This window comes from Gambusia affinis, linkage group LG15, assembly GCF_019740435.1.
Source record: "Gambusia affinis linkage group LG15, SWU_Gaff_1.0, whole genome shotgun sequence".
Taxonomy (NCBI): Eukaryota; Metazoa; Chordata; class Actinopteri; order Cyprinodontiformes; family Poeciliidae; genus Gambusia; species Gambusia affinis.
This window is the reverse complement of record NC_057882.1, coordinates 12,290,294-12,316,440: the sequence shown is the minus strand read 5'-3', so window position 1 is coordinate 12,316,440 and position 26,147 is coordinate 12,290,294. Positions and strand designations below refer to the sequence as shown.

The 26,147-nt window shown below is 38.9% G+C and overlaps 2 protein-coding genes across 2 annotated transcripts; one reads left to right on the top strand and one right to left on the bottom strand.

Annotated features, from left to right (window-relative positions):
• Nucleotides 1–884: 884 nt before the first annotated feature.
• Nucleotides 885–25,347, top strand: rb1 (retinoblastoma 1). Its single transcript, XM_044140673.1, has 27 exons — nucleotides 885–1,146; nucleotides 1,539–1,659; nucleotides 1,842–1,945; nucleotides 2,766–2,900; nucleotides 2,984–3,022; nucleotides 3,417–3,466; nucleotides 3,733–3,843; nucleotides 3,992–4,137; nucleotides 4,229–4,306; nucleotides 5,304–5,413; nucleotides 5,495–5,572; nucleotides 6,801–6,888; nucleotides 7,206–7,322; nucleotides 7,398–7,454; nucleotides 7,555–7,586; nucleotides 9,645–9,721; nucleotides 9,834–10,039; nucleotides 21,064–21,179; nucleotides 21,425–21,582; nucleotides 21,922–22,067; nucleotides 22,170–22,274; nucleotides 22,375–22,488; nucleotides 22,577–22,725; nucleotides 22,819–22,849; nucleotides 23,537–23,679; nucleotides 23,929–23,975; nucleotides 24,082–25,347. The coding sequence occupies exons 1-27, from the start codon at nucleotides 1,034–1,036 to the stop codon at nucleotides 24,150–24,152; spliced, it is 2,742 nt and encodes a 913-aa protein (XP_043996608.1). The 5' UTR covers nucleotides 885–1,033; the 3' UTR covers nucleotides 24,153–25,347.
• LOC122844857 (lysophosphatidic acid receptor 6-like) lies at nucleotides 15,247–19,916 on the bottom strand. The gene has a single exon (XM_044140678.1). It carries the CDS (start codon nucleotides 19,508–19,510, stop codon nucleotides 18,446–18,448), a length of 1,065 nt encoding a protein of 354 aa, XP_043996613.1. The 5' UTR covers nucleotides 19,511–19,916; the 3' UTR covers nucleotides 15,247–18,445.
• Nucleotides 25,348–26,147: the final 800 nt, after the last annotated feature.

Here is a 26,147-nt window from a genome sequence, read left to right as displayed (position 1 = left end):
AGTATTAATAAAGTATTAAAACATTGCAAAATGATTGCCGCATTTATAGCTGCATGAATGTAAAAATACAGCCTACACGACGGTTAAGTTATATTTACATAGTACTTTGAAGAGAATCACATAGTGGTTGTAATAACACTGACTTCAAAAATCGTCTGTCAGTACATTAGATGTCAGTAAGTAGACTTAGAAAATCAAGATGTAAGTTGTAAAATGATTCTGCCACAAGAGGGCAGCACTAATACAAATAGACAAATAGTGGGAAATGTCATTTTGAGTGTCAATTGTGTGTTTCACATTAAAAGGGGATTCAAGGTGATAATCTGCACTAACACTTGAGTACAAGCGTCCAGAGATAAGACGGAAGCAGGCTACATCGTACATGTATAACATTAAAACAATAAACAAAAGTCATGCGTGGGGTGTTGTTACTATTTACACCATTGCTGCACAGCGTGCTCTACTGAAAACAGAAACTGAAAACAAATCAGGTGCGAAGGCGTGACAAGTGCAAATAAAAATATAAACGTTCACGTTCTCGCTCTCTGTGGCGGGACAAATGCAAATAAGCGGATGTTGCGTAAATAGTTTTCCCGCGTTTTTGTCTCGTGAGTTTGGGTGCACTTGATTTTCTGCTTCTCTCACAATTCTAATGAGGTCACAATATGTCGTCTGAAGAGCTGTAGATAAATTAAAAGGTTTTACTAAGATATATATACATATATAAGTATAAATTGTCTTCATTTGGTTGAAAAAGAGGTAAAAGAAGTAAAGAAAAACGGCATTTGTCAGGCTTTTTCTTGGAACTGGAACCATAACTTGGCATCCCCGCCCTTCCGCCGTGTGCAGTGGTTCGGAAAACGAACACACGTTCTAACTGTGTTTCAGGAAATAGGGCAGAGTTTGGTGTATTGTTGTGACGGAACTTGCTCGCTGGGTTTTAAATTTACCCGACATTAACTGCGGTCTACAAAACCACCTGTCTGTGTTTTGTTTATTTAATTTGCTCTTTAGTGAAGCAGAGGCTGTAAGAATGCCGCCTAAAAAACGCCACTCTGGGATGACACAAAACAAGGAGCCGAAGCCCAGCGCTGACAGCGCTTCTTCTCCAGACAAGCAGGATAGCCCAGAGTTATCTGAGAAAAAGTAAGACAAGTAATTCGGAAAATAAAGAAAAGGCAGCATTTCAGCACCAAGCTGTTCGGTTTCTTTATAAACATGCAGCCCTGTGTTTAATTTATTAGCCAACATATCAAATTATTCAACCCATTCTTGTTAGCTTGACTAACGATTTGTTAGGCCAGCTGTTTAGCTAATTTCAACAGTAAGGCCTGCTATTAGGATAACACAAGTGAGTTTATAGACTTCATTATACAATAAACACTTCCTCAGGATATTAGCTTGGAAGTAGCATGAATTATAACGCTGTCATAAAGCAGAAAGATGACTTGTTTTTGTACTGTGTAGTACTGCTTCACTGGGATTCTGCTGCTGTCAAATGACTTGAATGTTTTGCTCTTCTTATTCTTCACCTTTAGACACAGAGAAAAGCACGCTGAGTTTGTGAGTCTGTGTAAGAGCCTTCATGTTTCAGACCTGGTGTGTGACCGAGCCTGGACCCTGTGGGAATCCGTTCGGGAATCCATGGATAAAGTCCATGTATGTATTTATTACACACACAGCTGTTTCTGCACATGTATAGCTTAAGAAGTACCACAAAATTCATCATTAGCATTTTTAATGCTAATGATATAAAACTAATTTTACTTTAACCTTTATAATATGCCTGGAAAGTTTCTATTTTCTTTCACTGTTCTGAATATGTTTTTTTTCTCATTTAGGGCAGTCAGCAAAGACTTTGGGGTGCTTGTCTGTTTGTGATCATTACAGACATGGATATTGGTAGCTTTACTGTCACTCAAGTTTTGAAAGCTGTCAGTCTGAAGTAAGTGCTCTTCGTTTATTATTAGAAGATTTAATTCATAGTATTCCTGTCTGCATCCATAAACACTCATTTCTATTCATCGAAATACACTGCCACGTGTTATCCATAACTAATATCTACCATAAAGTTGGTGATGGAAATAAACTAAACTTAATGTAGAGTGAAAAAAGCAGGTAAAGAAGACGGTACAGCTAACGTGACATAAATACAGAAGACGGGTTGTAGTGAAATCATCTAAAAATCACTTTTCAATGAAGGAAAACGTTGGAGCCGCCAGCTTTCCTTCTTTAAAGAGTCGTATTATGTATTTTCCTGACACATAGTGCAATTCTATAGCTCTATTAAATACCTGTGTTACCTTCATATGTTGTAGACATGCTACAGATATCAAACATAACTGAAAAGAAATTTGATGTTATAATTTGAGGCCTTGAAATTGGCCTCTGTCTCTTTAAGAAGCTCCTGCTTTTTCTGACACTGCCTTTATCACAACAATGCCTTTCTCCATTATGCTGTTTCCAACCATTCTTATTAGCGTTAAACTGAGAAGTAGCAAGTCAAAAAAGTGATTTTACATAATACCCCTTTTAATGTATTGGCAATAAATGTTAGTGTGCTTCACTACAAACTGTGATTTTTTTTTGGTTACTTCCAGTTAACTTAGATCCTCATTTGCTAGTAAAGTTTTTTAAAACATGTAATTCAAGAAGACAGTTGATCGTACTGCACAACTGTTTGTATACGCTGGATTCACCATAAAAAGCTTTGTAGTCTTTAGTAGGAAATGCATTCCCAATCTTATGTTTCTGCTCTGTTTTAGTTTGAAGCAGTTTTTGGCCCTGGTGAGACAACTGGATGTTAACCTGGATACAATAAGCATGAAGGTCAACTCAGCACTGATGCGACTGGAGAAGAAGTATGACGTAATGCTGGCTCTTTACCAAAGATTTGAGAAGTGAGTGAGCACAACGACGGAGAACAGATTTCTGGGAAATGCGGCACAAATGTAGCTGAATCTGAAATCTGTTTTTGTTTCAGAACGTGCAAGAATATCTTTGTTCTGACATCTGATGGCAAGTAAGTTGAGTTTAACAGTTGTCAACCATAATTGGTGGCTCAGCTCTTTGAAAAGGTATTCAGTCCTCTAAGTGTTTTTCACTCTGTTGTAGTACAAGGACAAGCTTCTGTCAAATTTTCTAATAAAATCTGAAAAGTGTGGCGTGCATCTCTATTTAGGGGCATCTGTGTAAATTGGAATACCACAAAATTAAAGGTGTAATTATAAAGGAATCCATCAAATAAAATTTCAAAAAAAGTTTGAAAATATGTGGTCATAAATAGAGAATGCACCGGGGTACGAATACTTTTACATACCGCTGTAATTCTTTTAACTTTTTGCAGTCTTGTTTAAGAATTGAGAAAGAAAAAACAAAACAAAACTCTGTTAATGCTTTCTTGTCTCTCTTTCAAGGGAGAGAGAGACCATGCGGACCTGCTGGACAATGTTTCTTTTGGCAAAAGGTAGTTTTATTTCTTTTAGGAAGTTAAAAAAAATTAAAACAAGATCAGTAGAATCATTTTCATGTTAAGCCGTCCAATGTTTTTTTTTTTGTTTTGTTTTTTTTTCTTTTTTGCCTGTTTTGTTATGACTTCCCGCTCTGTGCTCTAATGTAGCTCTCAGTTTAATTCAAACATCAAGATTGTCACGGCAAATGCCGCCTTGTTTTTATCAGTTTGGGTGTTTTGGTGTCGGAGCTTCTCATGTGTTTCTCCTCGGCTGTTTGCAGGAAGAGCTTTGCAGATGGAGGATGACCTGGTCATATCCTTCCAGTTGCTGCTTTGCACGCTGGAGCTGTTTATCAAGCGCTGCTCTTCGGACCAGTTACAGCCTTTATATCGTAAGCCTCAGCAACATTACATTCAAACTTCTTTGTTTTAGATATTTGAGTCACCTTTTCATTAGGAAAAAGGAGATCCAAGCAGATCTCTTCAGTAATTTAAGATCTTTAAGTATCGGATATTTAATTTTTTTCTTTTGTTTGGTAGAATCGGCCATTAGCAAGGTCCTGAGCCCACCGACACGAACATCTCGCCGCAGCCAGAGCAAAGCTAAGTCCCGACCTTCAGAACCAGAAGTTGATGCGCAGCTTCTTGAAACCTTGTGCAAAGACAACGAATGCAATTTTGAAGAGGTTTCACAATTCTCTTCCTTGTTTGAACATAGTGTCATATGAGAACATTTGACTTTTGCTCAGCTGTCCCCTTTGTTGTCCACATTTGCAGGTGAAGAACGTATACCAGACCAGCTTCTTGGCTTTTCTTGGCTCGATGGATCTTTCGAGCTCCACCGACTTTCCTCAGGTGAGTGCCTGAACACCTGCTCTGCTGTTTAGTTTTATTCTATCCCCACAGCACTCACAGTTTCCATCACCTCTGTTGCAGCCGATGACATCTGTTCATTCTCATCCTTAAGTATTTGTCAGGAAAAGGACGTCCGGGTCTTTTATTGCAGAGGCAGAAATGAAAGCGTTGAGGCAGGAGGCTTCTGTTTACTGACATTGACACACTTCTGTGACGAATGATAAGGGAGATATTGATTTTTCTGTAATATTGCCCCAGTAAAGGCCAGATGGTCAACACTATTGAGTTTAGTAGTATATGTGTGAACGTTTGTCCAACCTTATTTATGCTACCGTTGATTGGCCTGAATAAACAGCTTAAAAACATGAGGCTCTTGGTCAGAGTCGAGGGTACATAAACACATATTTTGCTTTCTTTCGGGGGCAGCAAAAGAGAGTTTGCAGCTTTTTCTGCAGAATTATTTTCTGTATTATTAGTTTTGCATCTGAAATCTGAACAGAGAGAAACAAAATGCAATGGCTTGTCAAAGTATTCATTATTTATTGAAAGGTATCAAAGAGGGCTGAATACAAATGTACATCATCCTTTCATTATTATGTATTCATGATTTTCCACCGTAATCACAAATATCTTACTGACGATACATTTTTCTGTGATACACAAAGCAACAACTTTAGGCTGGGTTTTCCATTGTGAGTCCAACTTTGTTAATTTATTTTTTTACCACATGGACCAAAATAGTCCAGCTGAAAGAACTGTCCAAACAGGTTCACTAACCTATACAGAAATCAATCATGATAAAAATTCAAGAATTATTATTTTTCTTGTTCACTCTGAGCAACAAGAACAGGTTAAGGATCAAGCTCTCAAATTATTTACAGTATTTTGCTAGGTTTAATAAATGGCAATGCCCAAGTCTGTTTTTGCGTTTTGTCTTTCTTCATAAAAGCTCCTTTCACAAACATTTCGTCGGCTTGTGGTGTAATCTTCTCCTCAGGTGAATGACGTCAACCAACAGTATGAAGAGCTCTACCTCAAGAGCAGAGATATCGACGGACGTCTGTTTTTTGACGGGGATGAGACCGTTCTTCCTCCTAAATTTGAGATGTAAATTTTAAGATTCTCCCCTTGAGTGGCTGCTGTAGCAAAGAGAGAGAAGGGAAAACAAATGCAATATTCTTTGTTCAGATCACAGGTGGAGAGAACTCCAAAGAAGAACCAGCCAGAGGAAGACGGGCCGACGATCCCGCCTCAGACTCCAATCAGGTGAGTGTCACTTTGACCGGCGGAGGCTCTGCGCTCAGGAAGGAGGCAAGGCAACAACATGCAGTCGAGGTGGATTTATTTGGAGCTGCAGGTCACAGTTACACCGACACCCATTTTCACAGTGAGAGCGAGAAGCTGGCATTTCTACCTGAGGGAAGTTCACCACTTACACCAAGTAAAGGGGTGATCAGAAAAAGAACAAACAACAAACTCTACTTACACAAACCTGACACCAAAACAATAAATGGCACCATCTCATATTTACATGCATGCAAATCATTAGAACCAACTAAGATCAATCAAAGAATAAATGTAACTTAATGTAGCTCCTCAGACTATTACCCCTCCTAGCTGAAAGTGGTATGCTCCAGGAGCTCTTTAACAGCACCTGGAGCATTTGTCTCCCTTTGCTGCTCCGCCCTGCTGACGAGACACACCTGATGAGACACACCCAGAAAGGTAAGCACTCAATCAATTAGCAAGCTCAAATTGAACCAATCTAAATCAGAAACAAACTGACATTTCCCCCCCACACACACATTCTCCCTGAACAGGAAGGATGGTCAGTCTCCCTACTCAAAACGAATATTCAGCTAAATGTCACAATGTAACTGAAATAAAGAACTGAAACAAAACACGTCTGGTCTGTAAATAAATGCAATATAATATCAATCATCCTTTATTAGGGATGGAACCCCTGTTCTCCATCACAGTGAGTAGTTGGATGTCTTTCGCCTGGTTGGTGCTGTGGAGAATTTATCCGTTCTCCAAGCCAAGTTCTTGATGTACGGGTTTGAAAAAGAGTCAACGAGTTGAATTCACGAATTCCATTTATTAATACCAAAATGCAGCTGGTCCTTTTCTCATGCTACGCTTAGGAGTTAGCGGGACAAAATGGCATCTAACAAAAATGTTCCATTCCTTTTGTTAGCCTCTATCTAAGCTACGCCCTAAAGAGGGCGTCCCCTGGTGTGTCTTATCCGAGCTCTCATTTGCATTTCATAACATGTCATTTCCTTTAGCTTTAGCTTAGCCCACTAGCTAAAAGAGATAGAAGAAAAACAGAATTATTTATTCTCAACAGTGCCTTAGGGAGTTAACAAAGTTTCACCATAATAAGGGGAAACAATCTTGTATATAAAAAAAAAAACCTTGTCATGACAGTCATTATTAAATTTTTCCTTCTGGGTTAATCCAGTCCCCACATTACATTCTGTTTTCTCCTCAGAGCTGCCATGACCTCTATTCGGATGCTCAGAGGAGATCTTCCCTCCAACGGGGATCAACCTTCTACTACACTGGCCACATATTTCAAAGTGAGTCTCTTACACTATAATGAACCTGTTATTAAACTCGACTTCTTCTAGTTCACAGGTGTCAAACTCCAGTCCTCAAGGCCCTGCAGTGTCCTGCAGTTTTTTAGATGTGCCACTGGTACAAAACACTGGAATGAAATGGCTTAATCACCTCCTCCTTGTGTAGATCAGTTCTCCAGAGCCTCAATTATTCTATTCAGGTGGTGCAGCAGAGGAACATCTAAAAGTTGCACCGGCCCTTGAGGACTGGAGTTTGACATCCCTGTTCTAGTTGAATTAATTTAAGATGTTTTTGTGTCCTTGGTTGCTATGATCAGAATTGCACTGTGGACCCGACGCAGGATGTGCAGAAACGTTTAGAGACACTGGGTCAGGCTTTTAGCCAGAAGTTTGGGGAGGCAGTGGGGCCTCGCTGTGTTGTGTATGGCAGGCAGGTATGAACCTTAAAATCACCACATCCTGTCCTGGACTGATCTGATCTCTTGCTAAAAGTTCTCTTTGCCTTTCAGAGATTTGCCCTTGGTGTCAGATTATACTACAAAGTAATGGAGGCTATGCTGAAATCGGTATAGTAACTTGTTTCTTTGTCCTTGGAAATTTTCAGTGTTAAAATGTATCAAAACGGCCAAACTCATTGCAATCATTTGTTATTTTTTTATGTTCTAGGAAGAGAAGCGTCTCTCTGTGCAAAATTTCAGGTATTTATAAGGTTCTTTTTGCAGTGCAATATTAAAAAATTATTCTTGCTGCCTTTAACTCTGATTTCTTAGTAATGGATGCATAACTTGTGCAGTCGGAAAAAGAAAGTATAACCTTGTTCAAATCTAGAACTTATTAAAATAGTTTGGGGTCCCATTTATAAAACATTGCACAGAATCTGTGCTAAAAGTGTACTTATGCCAAAAAGAAAAAAAAAATCATATTTAAAAAAAATATTCACATGAACATCAGAAAGAAATTTTCCCCTCTATAAATCATAACTGCACTTCAAAGTTTGTTTACCGCTTTCTGACCGCCTCATGTTCTGTCCTCCACACACCCTCATTCAAACGTCAATGGTCAACGCTAAGTACTTCATGAAGGCTGTGGTGTTTTTAAATGAGCCTGCTTGATTGATGTTATTTTGTGGTCACCGACGGCAACCACAGAGAAAAGAATAGAAAGGCAATTTCACAGAAGCAAAAATCTATATACACTCCACATAGTGTGAATTTGTATAGCTAAGGCTCACCAGCAGAAGCATAAATGACATTATTTTGTTGAATGCTGACAACAAAGCCGATTAAAGTTTGATATTGAGTGAAATGAAATGTCTGAGATGAATCGTGATGCAGTGTGGCTTCAGTTCCTCACCTCATCATCTGTGTCGCCGGTTTCCTCAGTTTCCACCACGAGCGTGCGTGCCGGTCAGAGTTGGTGTGGGAGAGCGCACATTCTCCCGTCAAGTTTATTTATTTTTTTTATAGTTCACGACCTTTATGTAGAAAGCAACACAGGCCAGTTTCAGGCCCTGTTTTGTGCCTCCTCCAGGTTTATAAATGAGACTCCTGGTCTTGATTAGATTAGAAAATAATCTAAAACAATAAAGTCAAAATGGAAAAGCAAAACTAAGTGAAGTGGTTGATTCGACGGCTTGTGGTAGGAACTGAATCAAACTAGTTATTTTTGTGATACTTTGTGTTCTTCTACATCAGTGTGCTGTAATTTTATCTCTCTCATCTATACAAACGGGTTCCGGCATTTTGAACATTGTGAGCGTTCTAGGTCTCATTAATTAATCTTGAGCTCAGGTCTTTGACTAGGTCACTGCTCAATTATTTATTATAAAAAATTTGAGTCCAACCATTATGTCTATCTATCAACCAATCCATCCGTTAGAGTTGCTGCTGTGTTTTGAACCTTTGCCCTGTTGACGATCTTATCTTTTGGTTCACACATAGTAATTTTTCTGAAAACAACCGCAAATCTCTCCTCGGCGCCACCATGTTTATAATCAGACATCTCTAGTTTGGTCTTATCTGCTCAAAAGACATAGTCTTGCACTTTGCAAATCTACAATTTCTCCTGGCAACCACAGAAAACGAGCCATAACTTCTCGCTGTTTGATTCTTAACATACAACTTTAAGCATTTAAAGTTTGGCAGCTTTTTCTCTTTTTATTTTGTTTTTTTCATTTTCTCTGAGCACTGTCCTGCCTGACAGTGTAGTGAATTTGTCAGAAAGTCCTTATCTGGTACCTTAAATACTTTCCTCTCGTGAAGAATTTTTTGATCAGCTCATTTAAAAATGGACTTTTAACCCTTGATGTCTGGCAATAATTGCTACTCTGACCTCATTGAGATTGCCTTATCTTCCTGACATTGGGTTAATATTCATCTGTATTCTCCATACTAGCAAATTCACATAGCTTCTTGGTTTATAGAAGTGGTCACATCTGCTAATGAAAACAAGGTTTCTACAGAATCTAGAGAAGTATGGATTTTAGTTTGTGTCTTAAGACTTTGTTCCCATCTTCTAAATTATTCTGATGAATCTGAAGTGCACCTTTTTCTGTTTTTCCTTTCTGGCTTGGACTCTTATTATGAGAAAGTTGATCCTGTGGAAAATGTTGTTGATTTCTGAAACCTGGAGGCCAGAAGTAAATAAATCCAAACCAAATGATATTAAGTCCCGATTTGTGCTTTCTGTTTCTAGTATGTTTTTGTATTTCATTGCCTGCCTTTTAATTGAACCAAGTCCTGTCATCTGCTTTCTAGTAAACTCCTCAATGACTCCACCTTTCACACGTCACTCCTGGCCTGTTCTTCGGAGGTTGTCATGGCAACATATGAAGGTGCTCCTAATTGATTCAGTTCCCTACTGCCTTTTCGTTCAGTGTTATATTTTAAGCCACACCCTTCATAAACGATTGCTTGTCTTCAACTTCTGCTCATTTCTGTGACCAGAGAGTAGTTTCAAGAACGGAGGAAGTGACCAAACTGGAACGAACTTGTGCTTCCCCTGGATTCTGAACGTCCTCAACCTCTCCGCCTTTGACTTCTACAAAGTGATCGAGAGCTTCATCAAGGCTGAACCGACGCTGAGCAAAGACATCATCAAACATCTGGAGACCTGCGAGAACCTCATCATGGAGAGGATCGCATGGAGGACGGTCAGTCTCACCACAGCAGAACACACGAGCTGGGAATATGATTAGATGGTGTTTATTCGTCAGTGAGCAGGAGAAAAACAGCGGCCTTAGCAGAGTATCAAGTTACGAAATGCAAATTCAACATTTTACAATATAGTATTTGAGTTAATGTATTATTTCAGGAAAATACTGTAGCCATTAAAAGCAGTTGAGACATCATGAGTCCAGACAGCTGCAGATGTTTTGAAAGTAGCATCCTGTCGAGGCCTGGTCCTCTGCTGGAGACCTGAGAAATGTAGTGCAGTTTGTTTATGCAGGGCTTCCCACCAGTGCTTTATGAGCCTGGTGGGCTGCAGAAACTCTGTAGCCATTGCCTGTCTCTACTGGTCTTCATGCTAACAGCTTCAGCAAATAACTAATCAGAGAGCAGTTATTTTATTTAGTTTTAAGAATTATCTTATTATCTCTTCACTGGTATTTCTTACTGGCTAGTTATTGTTGTTTAGCATTTATTAACCCACCTGTGTTTTTTTTTGTTGTTGTTGTTTTTTAAAGCTGCCTATATTTACAAATGAGAGTTTAACAGCTGAAAACAATGCAACAGAGCTTTACTGCTAAAATATATGTTGTAAGTCTTGCTCTCGCTCTCCGTTTCGCAGCCTGAAGGAACCATAGACTTTAACATTATAGAAAAAATAATGTTTAGTTCCTCAGATCATCCTGAATTAACAGTTGACACAAAATATTTTAAGCAGTTTCCTAAAGCCTTTATGTTTCCTCTGACACCTCACTAATGCAGAAACGGGGCAACTTTGAGTTCACTTTACTCACCAAACGCCATTAAAAAGTTTCAAATAGGCTGTAATCCTTGGAGTTATCCTCCTTGGCATTGAATGCTACTGCCTCCACCTCCCGAAGTCTCCCTGTGCACCAGACTGCTGGAGAAATAATAGATGAGCGGATTGAGGCAGCAGTTAAAGCTGGCCAGTGAGAGCACCATTGGGTGCACAGTCTTGGTCAGCTTGGCCAGGCCACAGTGTGGCAGCAGCTTCATGTGTGTCAGGGTATAGCCCAGCAGATTGACATGATAGGGCAGGAAGCACAGCAGGTAGACCCCCAAAACCCAGTAAATAATTTTAAGGGTCTGCCGACGATTGCGGCGCTGGCTGCGACAGCGATGCCTTGACTTGCGGAGCACGCTCAGCACTCTGGAGTAGCTGTAGAGGAGTATCAGAGTGGGCAGCAGAAATGACCCCAAAACTAAACTCAGAGAGATCAGAATGAAGGTTCTGTGGCGCAGGGAGGACGGGTCGAGCAGACAGGGCCGGTTTTGGTGAGAAGCTGCCAAACGCAACAGCGGCAGACTCACGCTGAGTCCCAGCACCACACACCATATCCCCCCGCTCACAATCTGCGCAACACGCCGCTTGCGGAGGTTCGGCGACAGAGGGTGCACGACAGCAAAGTATCGGTCCACTGCGATGCACACGAGGAAGAAGATCCCGCCGTACAAGCTGATGTATTTGAGGATGAAGGTGGTCTGGCAGAAAGCTGCTCCAGGAGTCCAGCTGGTCAGGTCCTCGGTCTTCGACCAAGCTCGAGCCTTTTGGTGGTAGTAGTAGATTCTCATAGGTAGAGAGATCACAAAGAACATGTCGGTGAAGGACAGGCTGGCCATGTAGACGGCCGTGCTGTTCATAGGGCAAGCGGACGTGCAGAGTCTGCGCAGAGCCAGGCTGTTGGTGACCAGTCCCAGCAGGAAGATGATGCTGTAGGACACCTGATGGAAGGTGAAACGGTAGCTTGTATCCACAGTACAGTTAGACAAAGGCGAGCTTCGTTTTCCCTCCGGATCTGTTATGTTCCACAGCTCCATGTCTCAAACGTTTTCTAAATCGCTTGCATGTCCAGAGCGGAGCGTTCTGTTGCTTCTGCTGCAGATATTAAACCTGTCACAAGATGGGACAAATTAAAACAGGGTTTTTATGAAGGTCATTTAGCTTAAGTGACTCCTTTAAATACTCCTATGACTGACATGGTCAGATGCATCCAGCCAATGAAGTTTTAATGCCAGCTTTTCCTAATAAAACATGTAAACATTTGATTTCATTACATTGGGAAAGCAGCACTTCTCAGTGTTTCACTATTTACACATTAAATAAGTCGTAAAGTTTATGCTTGATTGAGACGGTCAGACGTTTTAATTTTGGATGTTGGCAAACATGTCGTTAAGCATTTTTCAGCGTTATGATAGGCTTTGACTGTAAGCACTTTTTATTAGTGTTTACTTTGTGTTGTGAGACGTTTTTGGTATTTACACGGTTGATCAGCTTCTCTATTCTCTGTCAAAACCACTTAAACCACAGCTAGTGACGGCTTTCTGTAAGGATGCACAATATAGTGCAAGTTTATCATTATTGTGATATTGCTATATACAATTTGGTTAAGAAATGCTTGGCCAGTAAGTGAATATTTATTTTTATTTATTCAGATACTCCAAGGCTGTATTTTATTTAGTGACAGTTTTATTCAGTATGTAAAGTTTAGAAGGTGAAGAGGTGGTAAGGTTATTATTAAGAAACTACAACTGAATTATTTTATTGCCAAAACAACAGACAGAAACACCTTTTCAATAAAACATTGTTGTTCAGATGGATATAATGGATTTATTTTTTCTTTCAATAGCTACATAAACTACTTATCTGGTGTTTTTGTTTTCTATAAACCCAAAGCAGGAAGAGGTTAACACAGTTGAGAAGTCATATTTCTACTGCAATATTCACCTCCATAATCACATATCTCTTGTTCCTGCATAGCCCCAGTCTGACTTAAATTTTCTCTAACTTCATAGGTTCAAAGGTATTTTAGCAGCATTCATTTATTTTAAATAATTCATCATTATTATATATAGTAAGGTATTTGATTGCTGAGCTTTTCATTGTTTTAACAAAACATCTTGACTGTTAAAGCACTTCAAGTTTTTAAAGGTACTGTGTAAATGCATGCAACAATCTTTATTTGGTGCTTTAATGCAATTATATTGATTGATTAATTATAAAACAACACTCTTATTTTAAAAAAATTCAGCATTTAATTCCACTGTGAAGCGTTAACTTGTAGTATTGATGCTTGAATGAGGAAAACTTAGATGTTTGAGTGCAAGTGGATGCGGAGCAGAATGATCTCGGAGTTTCCCTCGTATGTTTTACCAGTGGTGGGGAGAAGTATTCAGTGATTTAATGACGGGATTATTTAAATAAAGAGCGCTGGACAGCAAAGTATTAAAATGTATGACATACCAAACTTGTGGTTTATTTTCCCTCAGGACATTTTGCCTGAAATCAAAACCACAGGTTTCTAGTTTCCTCTAGATCACAGTAGAACCTGTTTTACATAACCACAACCCAAAGTCTCAGTGTAATTTGCTTATCCTGTCAAATGCTGCTGTTTCATAAAAATGCAAATAATTAATCACAAAGCCTCTTATTGATTACAAGCATTTTTCTACTACATCTTACCAATAATCTTTTAAAAATTGTATTATTCTTATAACGTGCCTATGAATTATTAGTAAAATGGTCTTACAGTGAAGCTGAAATTAAATAATATTTGCAAAATGTGTCAATTTTCATATATTTGTATTAAGATGCAGAAATTTCATATCCAATTTTTGCCACCATCTGATTTAAATAATTTGGAAAACATATAAAATATATATTGTAGACATTGTTTTATATTTTTTGCAAAAGCAGTGCTGCCTAAGCTTCACTAAAATAGGTAAATCAGTAGAACTCACCGATATCAAGGCAGGCGGTGTCATAAATAGCGAGCTGGAAATAGGCACCTATTACTCCATTCTGCTTCACCTGCATGCTACTGATCTGCACTCCAGACAAGGATCTCTACCTTTCTCTCTCCTCTTGGTTCTGCTTTGCTCCCACCCTCCATCCCTGCACACTTCAGCATTTTCACTGCACAGTTTCAATATTTGAAAGCTTTACATATCCTGATCAACAGGTTATTTGTCTGATAAAGTTGTTAGCCTTTTGTTAAAGCTAATTTGCTTTATTAACTCATGGATGCAGTTATATTTACAGCTCTTTAAAAAAAAAAAAGCCTTTAGAATTGATTGTGGATTCTTATTAACCATTGTCGAATGCGAGAAATTAACAAAGTCCAAACTTTGTTAAAAAGAAAGAACAAAACACAGATTTTTTAAATCTGAACAGATGGAGAACTCAGAAGAGAGATCTAACTAGACAAAGGAGTCATCTCTCTCTTTATATACTGTATGCTGCCCTTCACACACAGACAAGGTGTCATCGCCGATATTCTAAAAAAACTTATTAGATTAATACACGTGAGAAAAATTCAACCTTTAGTTAACAACCAGTTTCAGGCAGAATATTCTGTGCCTAATAATAATCACTCAGCCGTTGGGTCTGGTCTGTCACTCCGGAGGTATGACAGTTATTTACTTATCGCACTGGAGCAAACTTGTGAAGGCCAGAAGAGAAACAATGACTCTGTGAGCCTGAGTAAGATATAATAAACTGATTAAACATTGTAAGATTAATATTAAATAAACTTCTAATAAATGTAAACTTACTGTGAATAATTATTTTATTCCACACCATATTTCTGCCTATTTGATAGATGAATAACAGGAAGTTGCTGCAATCATACATCCTTATAAGCCAATGATGGGGTAGATGGTCTCAGTCAACTTTTTTTTTTTATACCATTTGATCCAGATCTTGTAGCTGTCTATCGAAACTTTTGTTTTTCTGTTTATCTAAAGGATTTCACACTAATATTTATGATAAAAGTTTGCTTGGCAAAGTATTTCCTTTATTTCAAATGCAGTACTCTTAAAATTTTTGATTTGTTTGAGGATCTAACATGTTGTATTTACTGTGTAAAGAAGCAAATTCAAAATGCATTTTATCAAATGATTTTTTTTAGCATTTTGTAAGTGGAAAAGCCCATACAGAAAAAGTAATTCCCTACATAGTTAAGTAATTAATTAAATTTGGTTAACCACATTTAATAAACAAATTGCATTTAGTTTCACATGCCCCACCCAGGCAAGGGTTAATAATATGCCTGTAGAAATATTAGGTGATTGAAGTAGAACCTCTCTGGCAACATGATGGACAAAAAAATTCTCAAAAACAGAATATCATGCCTGGATTCTCCCCAAAAAAATCAAAAAAAGAGAAGAAACAAAAAACGAAACCCTTTCAAATCATTGTTCCACAATAAATGTACAAACAGAAACCGTTTGTTTTAGATTAACTTTGTACTTTCAGATTATGCAAACGTATCTGCTGAGATCAGGGGATGCGTGTGTTAAAGCATGAGATTACAGGACCCAGGCTTCCATCATTTATTGAACAATGTCCAAGGCACAAAGCTACACTCTTTCACTGTCCTCTTGCAGGATGTTCAAATGCTCTTAGTTCACTTCAAACACAAGCAAGGTTGTTGTGCACCATTCTCAATATGTTATCGTCTTGACCTTTTGTTAATCAGCATTTATCAAATGAGACAGACAGGAAAATCATGCGGTGCATCTCCTCTGTGTACACAGCAGCCCCCTGCAGCAGCTGCAGATTGTATCACATCAGCACAGTACTTATGTCATACAACCCAGTCTTACCACTTATAGTTTGTAGCTTGTGACTGTTGTTGTCTCAGTTAATGTCACAAACAAAAAACAACATTGCACACCAAAAGGAACACAAAGACCTTTTGGGAAAATAATCTCTGGACTGACGAGACAAAACGGGATGTTTTGCCATTTCATTGGGTGCAAAACTAACACAGCATTTAAGACATCATACTAACCGTCAAACGCAGTGCTGGTAGTCATCTAATGGTCTGGGGTCACTCTACTGGTTCAGGACCTGAATAATGTGTTGTAATTGACAAACCCATGTATGGCGTTCTCTAGATTAGAAAAAAGTCTTCCAGAAGATTGTCTGGCCATCAGCAGGCCTGCCACGTCCCACAAGTTATGACGATAAACGATAAAATTGTTGTTTTGAGACCAATTTTCAAGTACTACAATGCAAGAACACATTCTCAAAAATCAAGAAACTTTAAATTCTAATGAAAATTTAACACTATTACTGGAAGATATTTGAAATATCCAAAATAAACAAACAAAACAGCAAACCAAATGAATTATGAAGGTTCCGTAAACAAAACTGTCCTAGTTGAAACCAATGCAGACTGGAGACCTTTGTTTTACAGGCTTTGATAGAAGTAAAAGGAGAAAAGAGAAAAATTATAACCTATACTAATGAAATATTGAGCTATTTTTAATGTATTATGCAATTAATTGATTTATTGTTCATTGCAACAGGCCTAACCATCAGTTTATGATCTTAAGTTACCTGGTGAAGTGGTAGGAGTTCCTCCCCTAACCAGTGGGTTGCCATATTGAACCCTTGCTCTGTCAGTCTGTTGTTGTGTCCTTTGGCAAGGCACTTCTAGTGTTTGCCCAGTGCAGCCAATTGCATGGATTCTGTCAGTCTGTTAAACATGCAAACTCTTTGCAGAAAAGACCCCTGCCTGAGATTTTAACCTGATTGCTGCTGGGCCGCAGGGCTGCCAACTACGTCACCATGCTGTCCACACTCTGGTTATACCACATGATAATGATGCAAAGTACATAAGCAAATTATAATGAATGTTTTAGAGAGTCCTAGTCAAAGTCTGAACTTTAATCTGATTGAGACACTGGCAAAACCTTAAACATTCTGTTCATATTCAAAACCATAATTTGCAGCTAAATTCAAGAAACTATGCAAAAAAAGACTGAGTCAGCAATGACTGTGATCAAAAACGTTTGTTGGCAGTTGTGGCACGACTGTAATTAGGTTTAATTTTTTTGTATTTACTCAAGTTTCTTTTGTCCAATTTTAAAAGTTGTTTGTTTTTTTAAAAGAAATAGCTGTTAAGAAGCCAACATAAATCTGTAAACAAATAATTGTATGTGAACAGGTTCATTCTACCAGCAGACTGTAATCCAACCCGGGTTGCTTTCTTTTTTTCACCCACGGATTTCATAGAAACCTATATTTCATGCTAAATACTTGTGTCACAGCTGCTTCCTTCCTGACGGTGTTTTGTGAACGTTTTCACCTCATGAGGTGTGCTTTGGCTTGCATGCTTTAGTTTCTCTGTCACTGGAGACGATGAGTCTATTCTTGTTTGCATCGACCCTCAGGCCAAGCGGTTCAACAAAAAAATGCAGTAATGCTCCGTCTTGCTGTGCACAGCTTTCACAAGGTGGAGCAAATATTTCACAAGCTCCACAGTATTCTGTTTGCAAAGAGCCACGGTTTCATTGGCAGGCGGCCCCAAATCACTTCACACTACATTCAGTCGTTTACACATTCATGCACACATTCACACGCTGAATTAAATGCAAGCCAAGAGCATTTTCATGTGATAAATTTAAGATTTAGTTTCTGGATGGTCCTGTCTATACGGCCAGGTCCGATTTAATCACGTTCACATTGTTTGTAAAGGCTTTAGCCAAAAGCCACGCCTGAAATGTTTCTTCAGAATCATTGGCACTGTTGTGACTAAGCTCTAACTGCACATCGAGAATGTGAATTTAAATCTCAGCAATTTCCGGGTATAGAAAATAAAATATGAAAAGACTAGATGTGTTTTGGATTTTATGTTTTTGTACCATTGTCTGAATGTATTAATGCATCTTCTTACCCTGTAGTTTTGCAAGTTCTGTTATAAAGCCTGGCTGTGACAGAAATTGCTGCCATAAATTAATCATACTCTTCAGTCATTGCAATTGGTGTGCAAAAGTATGGGATTTTCACTGGAACTGTTATGTTTGGACCCTCGATACACAATGTGGTATTAACCAGTAAGACAAATATGCTCACTTTACACCACCTTATTCAGTTAAAAAAATCTACTTCAACTCGAATCTTAAATAAAATAGAAATTGTTTTATTTACTCAATTTGTAATTCATTACGAAGCAGGCTACGCTGTAAGGTGCACATTGGGCTTAATGTGACTACAGAATACACAAATGACTACAAATGTCATACTACATCATCTTAAAAGACCAATAATTCTGGTTCAGCTCTTATAAATAAAATTACAGACAAAACATCACATGTCCAACAATTATTTAGAGCATGTAAATTGGTCATTTACACACCCATTTTCCAGGTATAAGCTGTTATATAAAAAGTTGCAACACACTGTTCTTCTGTTTTATTGCTTCCTAGGGATCATCATCCTTAATCTGAGTCTAAAGTCTGGTGTATCCTGTTTAGAGTAACTCCTTATTACTATATTAGTTTGGACTTCAAAGTCCCTTCAAGTTTTACCAATACCAACTCTACTTGTTGGGTTACTGCCCATACTAACAGTATATCTGTCATCAAACAGTCGACTCATTGTCATTTATTTTGGATCTGATGCCCTTCGGTGGTGCCATCTGGAGTGTCGTATTTGAACTGGTTTGTGAGCTGTCTGTTTGCAGTTTGTGAAATAGTCTGGTCCCGTGATACAAAGCTGTCGACTTTCGCTTGAAGGAGCTTTGAATTGTCTCTGAAGTGAAGTAGTAAACAACTGGATCAAAGCAGCAGTTGGTCACTGCTAAGCAGAGAGCTATAGGGTAGATAGTTCTGACCACATCCTCTGCATTGCAGCCCTTTAAGACTTTGCTGCGCACCATTGCGTAGAAAATGAGGTTAACGTTGTACGGAATGAAACAGAAGCAGAATATGAGCAGATTCACGATGACCATCCTCAAGACCTTCGCCTTGTTGAGGCTCCCCCCGCGGCTGATTGTGTGAGGATTCCTCAGTGTCCGTAACACCATCACCGAGCAAAATATGTTGAGCATCAGTGGTAGGATGAAACCCACGGTCTCAATAAAAACCACCACCTTCGACAGCTCAGTCTTCCACTGGTTTTTCGAGTAGTTCTCGAAGCAGAAGTTTGTGTCGTTAGAATTGGTGTTGTTTTCTGAGGTGGTGTCCAGGTATAGCCCAGTGGGTATACTACCAGAGAGAACCACTACCCATACCCCTAAGCAGGCCAGCTTGGCGTTCCTCTTTGTGCGGATCCTCTGGGATCGGAATGGGTACACAATGGCTAGAAAGCGGTCCATGCTGATGCAGGTGAGGAAGAGGATGCTGCCGTACATGTTGGTATAGAACAGGGAAACGGAAATCTTGCAGAGGACGCCGCCAAACATCCAGTTTCGTTTGATGAAGTACACAATCCGAAAAGGCAGGCTTAGGACGAAGAGGATGTCCGAGACCACAAGGTTCATCATGTATGTGGTGGTCTCATTCCGTACTTTCAGTGTACAAAGAAAGATGTACGCCGCTATTACGTTGAATAAAAGTCCCACTGCAAACACCAGGCTGAAGACCACGCTGTATAGAGGGTACTTGAAGTCATCATTTTTCTCACAGCTGCTGCTGCTGTTGTTCATGTTCAGATCCTGCTTCTCAGTTTAAAATCTTCAAAAAATAATACTCTCTTTGCCCTTAATTTTTTCTCTTAATCATTTGCTCAACAGGCAGGAAAAAGCATCAGCTATGCAAATTACCTTCTTTTGTCTTCCAGAGTCTTTTATTTTCTCTTTGTGAAATATGTCTATTGTCCACTCGAGGGGAAAAAAAATAAGTTTGGTGTCCTCTTCACCGTCTCTCTCAGTAGAGTGGTTTAATCCCTTTAGAAAGAAGAATCATGTGTTTCTTGTCGGCTCTGTGAGCAGTCGAGTGGCTCTTCCCCTCTCGTGTTCTTCCGTCTGTTCCTGCAGAGGGCACATGGCCATTGTTAACTCTAGTCTTGGTTTACTGTAAATCATAAAATCACACAGCTGTCTGCACAAATGTAGCTCGCAGGAGGAACTGGTTGGACGGTTAGGGTAGGGAGGAGCTTTCACCTGAAGCCAAAGTCCTCCCTCTGATACAGGCTTATGCATGACACTAATAAGCGCTGACACATTTGGAAACATAACATTTGCATCTATCACAATCAGTTGTGTCTGTGCTATAACAAAGATAAGGTCATGATTTAGTTTTTTTGTCAGAAGACATGGTATAAATATGTTGTCTGAAGACATTTGGACCAAATTACTTACTAAACCTGCTGAAAGTTTGACTGTAATGATATATTGTAATGTATGTTATTGAAGCCATGAAACGGTTTGTGCTTTTGAAATACCAGTGATGTCAGCAGGGCGTGACATAATGTTCTAGTGGCACGTCTGTGCTGGTTTGAGCTATTTCTATTACCACGTGCTAATCCTCCATTCCCTTTTCAGGATGCTCTAGTTTTGTACTGTATTGCTGCATAATAATAATACCATAATTCAATAACTAAACTTTTGTTCTTAATGAAATTACCAAGTGTTGAAGCTCGGCTGTGGGTAGACATGGACTTGCCTGTGTCAATGTACCTACAGTTGGGAGCGTCTTGTGTCAACATGGTACGAGAAACAGATGTTTTCTATTCATAGACATCTTTGAGGTTTTTTTCTTTTCTTTTTTTTTTTGTTTATAAAAATTTTGCAAGGGAAATTTGTTTTTGTCCAACTTATCACAATGACTGATATTGAACAAAGCTGTAAATAAAAATACATGCTCCATCACTTTGAAATCTCAAGAGTTGAGTGTAGTTTGTTGTTCACGATAAAAAATAAACACTTGTATTTGTGAATTAATTCAATCAAAGTACGTGAATATGGTAGCATCGTGTTTGTGGGGTGTTTTACTGAAGTTGGTGAAACGGCAAAGAAAGACTACCTCCAAAGTCTTAAAAATCATTTCAGATCGTCACTTTCCAAATGACTCCAGATATGCATTAAAACTAGTTTGCTAGTGGCTGTAGCAAACTGACATTCAGATTTCTTACCTTTATTATAAAATATTTGTGAACTATGTGGCAAATAACCCAACTAATTCAAACAAACTACCATTTCTTCCCCATGGACAAGATGCACATTCACAAAGTTGAAGGTAAATGTCTGTGTCTTTGCAGGGCTCTCCACTGTTTGAGCTTCTGGAACAGGAGCATGCGAGTGCAGCAGCGGAGCCGGTGGAGACTCCAGCCAGTTTCAGCCAGCCGCTGCAGCACAGCCACACCGCCGCTGACCTGTACGTTGTCACACTACCTATCTAATTTTGACTTCTTGTGAAACAGAGCCCAACAACGTTTCAGCTATTACAAAACCCGCTATGAATCATAAACGTCGTTTTAGGGGTTGGTCAATTCCATGAGTCATAATGAGTTTCCTCTCCACATAGAGGTGAAGCTTTATCAGTGTTTAGATTATCGTTAAAGTGGAAACTTTGATACTTTGACAAACTCCTCCCTCTGCTTTCTGTATTGCATGTTGCAGATATCTCACGCCAACACGCCCAGGCTCGCGGGTCTTGCCTCCTGATTCCCCGGCCACGCCTCCCCAGCAGCCCACTGCTTCTCAGTCCACCTCCCAGGCGGCCTGCCAAGCTCCGAGGCAGCCAAAGTCTAACTCCCTCAGTCTGTTCTATAAAAAACGTAAGATGCGTTTTAGTCGTTTTGATCATTCTTTTATAAGGACGGATGTGGTGGTACTGCCTCCTTGGCAAATGTTAACATATCACTTGAGTTCACGTATGAAAGGGGTTATTACAGAATCCAGCCAGTGAAACTGCTTAATAGATCTGAAATCACACTCATCTTAAATCTTATTATAAAGAAAATTTTAAAAGGTGATACCCCATTCAACGTTTTGTGGTTGTATTATGACTTGATGTAAAAAGCTGAATACAAATTGTATCTTTGCTAAACACTGTAGCTGCCAGTTTAACACACTGATTCCCTCCTATCACTTATTTATTTTATTTTTATTTGTAGTGTACCGCCTGGCCTATACAAGGCTAAAGACTCTCTGCTCATATCTGCTGTCCTCTCACCCTGAACTGGAGCCCATAATATGGACCCTGTTTCAATACACCCTGCAGCATGAGTATGAGCTGATGAGAGACCGCCACCTGGACCAGGTACTAAAGCGGAGTGAAGTTCCCATTAATTCACTTTCTGAGTTGCTTTCATCTTTCTCCAACTTGTGTTTTTTTTTTTTTTTTCCTTTCTTTCTTTGTCAGCTGATGATGTCGGCCATGTACGCCATATGCAAAGTGAAGAGTGTCGATCTGCGCTTCAAGTCCATCGTCTCGGCCTACAAGAACATGACAAACACCAACCAGGAGGTAATGCAGCCTGACAAACATTCCACGCTGCTGACGCAAAACGGTTTAAAGTTAAAGTTGCGACACACTAAACCCGCAACTGTTTCTCCGACTTCTGCAGACCTTTAAGAACGTGCTGATCACCGAGGGCCACTACGACTCCATCATTGTCTTCTACAACCAAGTGTTCATGCAGAAGTTAAAAACGAATATCCTGCAACATGCATCCACCAGGGTGAGACATCACAAGTCACAAGGTTTTTATAAAAATAATTTCAGAAATGTCAGTAATTATTAAATGCTACTTCTTTTACGTTTTGCAGCCGCCTCCCCTTTCTCCAATTCCTCAAATTCCTCGCAGCCCATACAAGTTACCCAACTCTCCTCTGCGTGTGCCTGGGAGCAACAACGTCTACATCTCCCCTTTGAGAAGCTCCCGCATGTCCCCGGGTATCATGACTCCTCGCTCCAGGTCAGTGCTGCCCTTTGTTGGTTAATTTAATATTACACAGTCTAAATACAGAAAACGCTTTTAATGCATTTCTGGATTTTTTTGCCATTGCAGAATGTTGGTGTCCATTGGTGAATCATTTGGGGTGAGTAGTAGTCAGAATTGAGGTTGCACATTGCTTTGCAGAATTGTTCAGAATTAGAGGCTGCAGAAAAACAAATACTCAGGTGAAAATTTGGCTTCAAGTTGATGAAATCTGACTGAACTTTAGGTATAGTGGGAAAAAGAATGGGCAGACATTACAGTCTGCAGATGTACTGTAAGAGCTGTGGAAGTCATTTCTGCAAAGAATTGCCTCTTAAGGCTTAACCTAAAGAAAGATACCCTTTGAAGATTTTTTATTAATAAAAAAGTTTGAAAAACTTTGTCCTTTTCCTTTACAATGATGTACTACTTTGTGTTGGCCTATAAGATGAAATGTCAACATAAAAGTTTGTGGCTGTAATGTGACAAGATGTGGAAAGTTTCAAAGTATCTTTCATAAGGCTCTGCAATATTCACTGTAAACCAGTAAAAGAAAAGTTACACCACCAGTTACTTTCTATTAGTCCCATTAAGACAATATTAAGGTATGCAAGAGGTATCGTTTATGTTTGTGAGGTTTGAGTGTGTTCAGTAATTGATTAATTTCTACAAACACTGTTTGAATTTGTCACAATGAACACCCGGACATATTGTGATGAGATTTCAAGTCCATATCGCTCTAATCTTGACGACGGCTGTGCAGTCAGTTGAATTTCCCTCTCTGGTTTTGCCTCTTCCGTTCCTGCAGCTGGGCAATCGCTTCCAGAAGATCAACCAGATGGTCAACAGCAGCGAACGCTCCAACAAGAGAACGATGGACCAAAGCGCCGCCATCAAGCCTCTGAAGAAGCTGCGCTTTGACGTGGACGGGCAGGACGAAGCAGACGGCAGGTTGGTATCAAATACCTTAGCCAGGGCTGTGCTAATTAGACGCCGTCATGTTTTATAGTTCCTATCCAAAACATATTGTTACACATTTTTCCGCATGTGAATAAAATAAGAAAGGATTTTCTTTTTTCCAGTTTAAATGTTTTTCTTAGAGCATGAAATGACAATTCCTGTGCTTTGGAATCAATTAAACATCAAGTTTGTCAAAGGATTCAAAGTGCATTTCATCTGAGTTTGTTTATTTTTATGCAGCAAACCTGGAGGGGATTCGACCCTGATACAGAAACTTACAGAGATGAGTAAGAGAACGTGGCTATTTCTGCTTTTATTGGCTAAATCCTGGGTGTTTCTGTGGCACTTTGCTTTGTTTTGTTTGTTCATGAAGTGTGGTTTCCATTTCCTCAGGCTCCACTTGGAGTCGCATGCATGAGCAGAAGATGAAGGAGGAGCCTGAAACGAGGGAGGAGCCACAGTGAAGCCTGCCAGGCCCACCTGCACTGTTTGTCACCAACACTTCTGTTAGTTCACGCACTAAGTGGAACATGCAGCTTCTCTGTACATTTAATAATGTGTTTTAGTTTTTATTTAACTTTGAGGATGCGGAAGACTTTCTTCCCTTTCTGTGTTTAGGCTTTAAGTAATTTTTACTACAGGATTTTTATTGTTGTTCTTTGAACTTTGATATTTCCAAAGAACATTTTTTTGGGTTTTAGGAGTGTTATTAGTTATTTCTCGTTGAGGAAGTCATCGTTTCTCCTCATGGATCTTCAGTATGTCAACAAAACATGATGCTTTTTTTAAAAAATAGCAAAAGCCTTAATTATGATTCAACATTTCTAGTGTTAAATCATGGCTATTGTCTACACAGTAGAAGTAAATGTTTTGGTTTTGCTTCTTTTTTTTTTTCTTTGCCAATCAAATCCTAACATGGGAAAACTGGACACAGCAGGGGGTTTTCAGATGGCCAATATGGATCACTGGCCAGGGTGGTATTCTGTTAAGGGGGAGCACAAACACACAGAAATAATAAAAAAAAAAAAGATAATTTCAATCTAAAGTTTTGCACCAAACAAGTTTCTACACTCAGTTTTTCTAAAACACTGATTTTTGATTTGTGAAATCCATAGGATGCAGAAGGTGTAGCTTACCCAGGGTGTGGCATTCATATTATACACAACAGGAAGTCAGCCATGATGAACAAAGGACACCAATATATTTCTTTGTGGCCTGAAAAGTAACATTTTCTAATGATTGTTGTTTTTTTTTTGTTTATTCTTAAAACAATACAGATCAAATGCAAAAATCTCCAATATGATTTAAACTCTTGTATTCGTCTTTACACTTGTAATTTTTGGGAATAGAAGTAAAAGATCCAGAAAAGGTGAGAAGTTGATCACTGATCATGTGTAGAAAGAACATAGAGCAGTATGTTGTGTAAAGATAAATGTTTTTATAGTCTAATCTATTTAGTAGATTCCACCAAACCAAATGTAAGAAAACATCCTTCTAGTTCTGACTCTGTGTGTTTTTCATCTGTGGAAAGCAGTTTTTTTTTTTCATCTGCTGTTGCAAGATGGTTAAACTGATTATTGGAAAACGAAATGTTGCTCAACTGATTTGATTTCTGTTTTGTGTTTTTTCTTGAAATACAAAATCTTTCAAACTTTTAAAGGCTTTTTCTTTGCTTTTGTCTATATTCCTTATTTTTAAGTTTTTAAGAGTCTTCAAACTGAAACATTTTACCTTTTTTTGATAAAGCTTCTTCCTGGAAGACCCCAGACACAGTTTTGACCTTTAAGAGTATTCATTTAAAATAATTTTATTTACACTGTAGCTTCTATACGCTTTTCTCTCTTTGTTTAACTCTGCATCTTATTTTACATTTAAACTCCCAATTTATGGATTGGGTTAGGAGCTCATGTAATCTGTAATTTCTGCTACATGAAGTCATATTTGCATGTGGCAGAACTCCATCTGGCTTCCCTTTTAGATAAAACTGTAGAGTCATCAGTTCAACGATAAGCCACTTCCTCCTTCAGTAACCGTATTTAGATTGAAATTATCGCTTTAAATTTAGAGTGGAGAGAAAACTGACTCTTAGCTGATTATTATTTAAACCCCAATTAATGCATCAGTAATCGCTCATTATTACTTTAGCATTACAGACACAAGTTTCAGGTTATTTTGTTTAATAGACTGATGCAATTTATTTCATAACTAAACTACCAGAGTCAGTTCCAGGTAGAATCCACTGCTGCTGTAATTAAAGATGTAGGTGTCGTCTTGTCTTGTTCACTTATAGGCCGAAATTGTTGCCTAGCCATCTATTCTTTCCTGTGCTAACTTGTCCCTTCTGGCTGCTTCTCTGAGCTTGCCAGTTTAGGTGGTCCTGACTTGTGCGTTTCCGTCTTCTTTCCATTTTGGAATGGTAAAGTGAATGAGGGCTCCATCAGTTGTGCACAGCTTGGGCT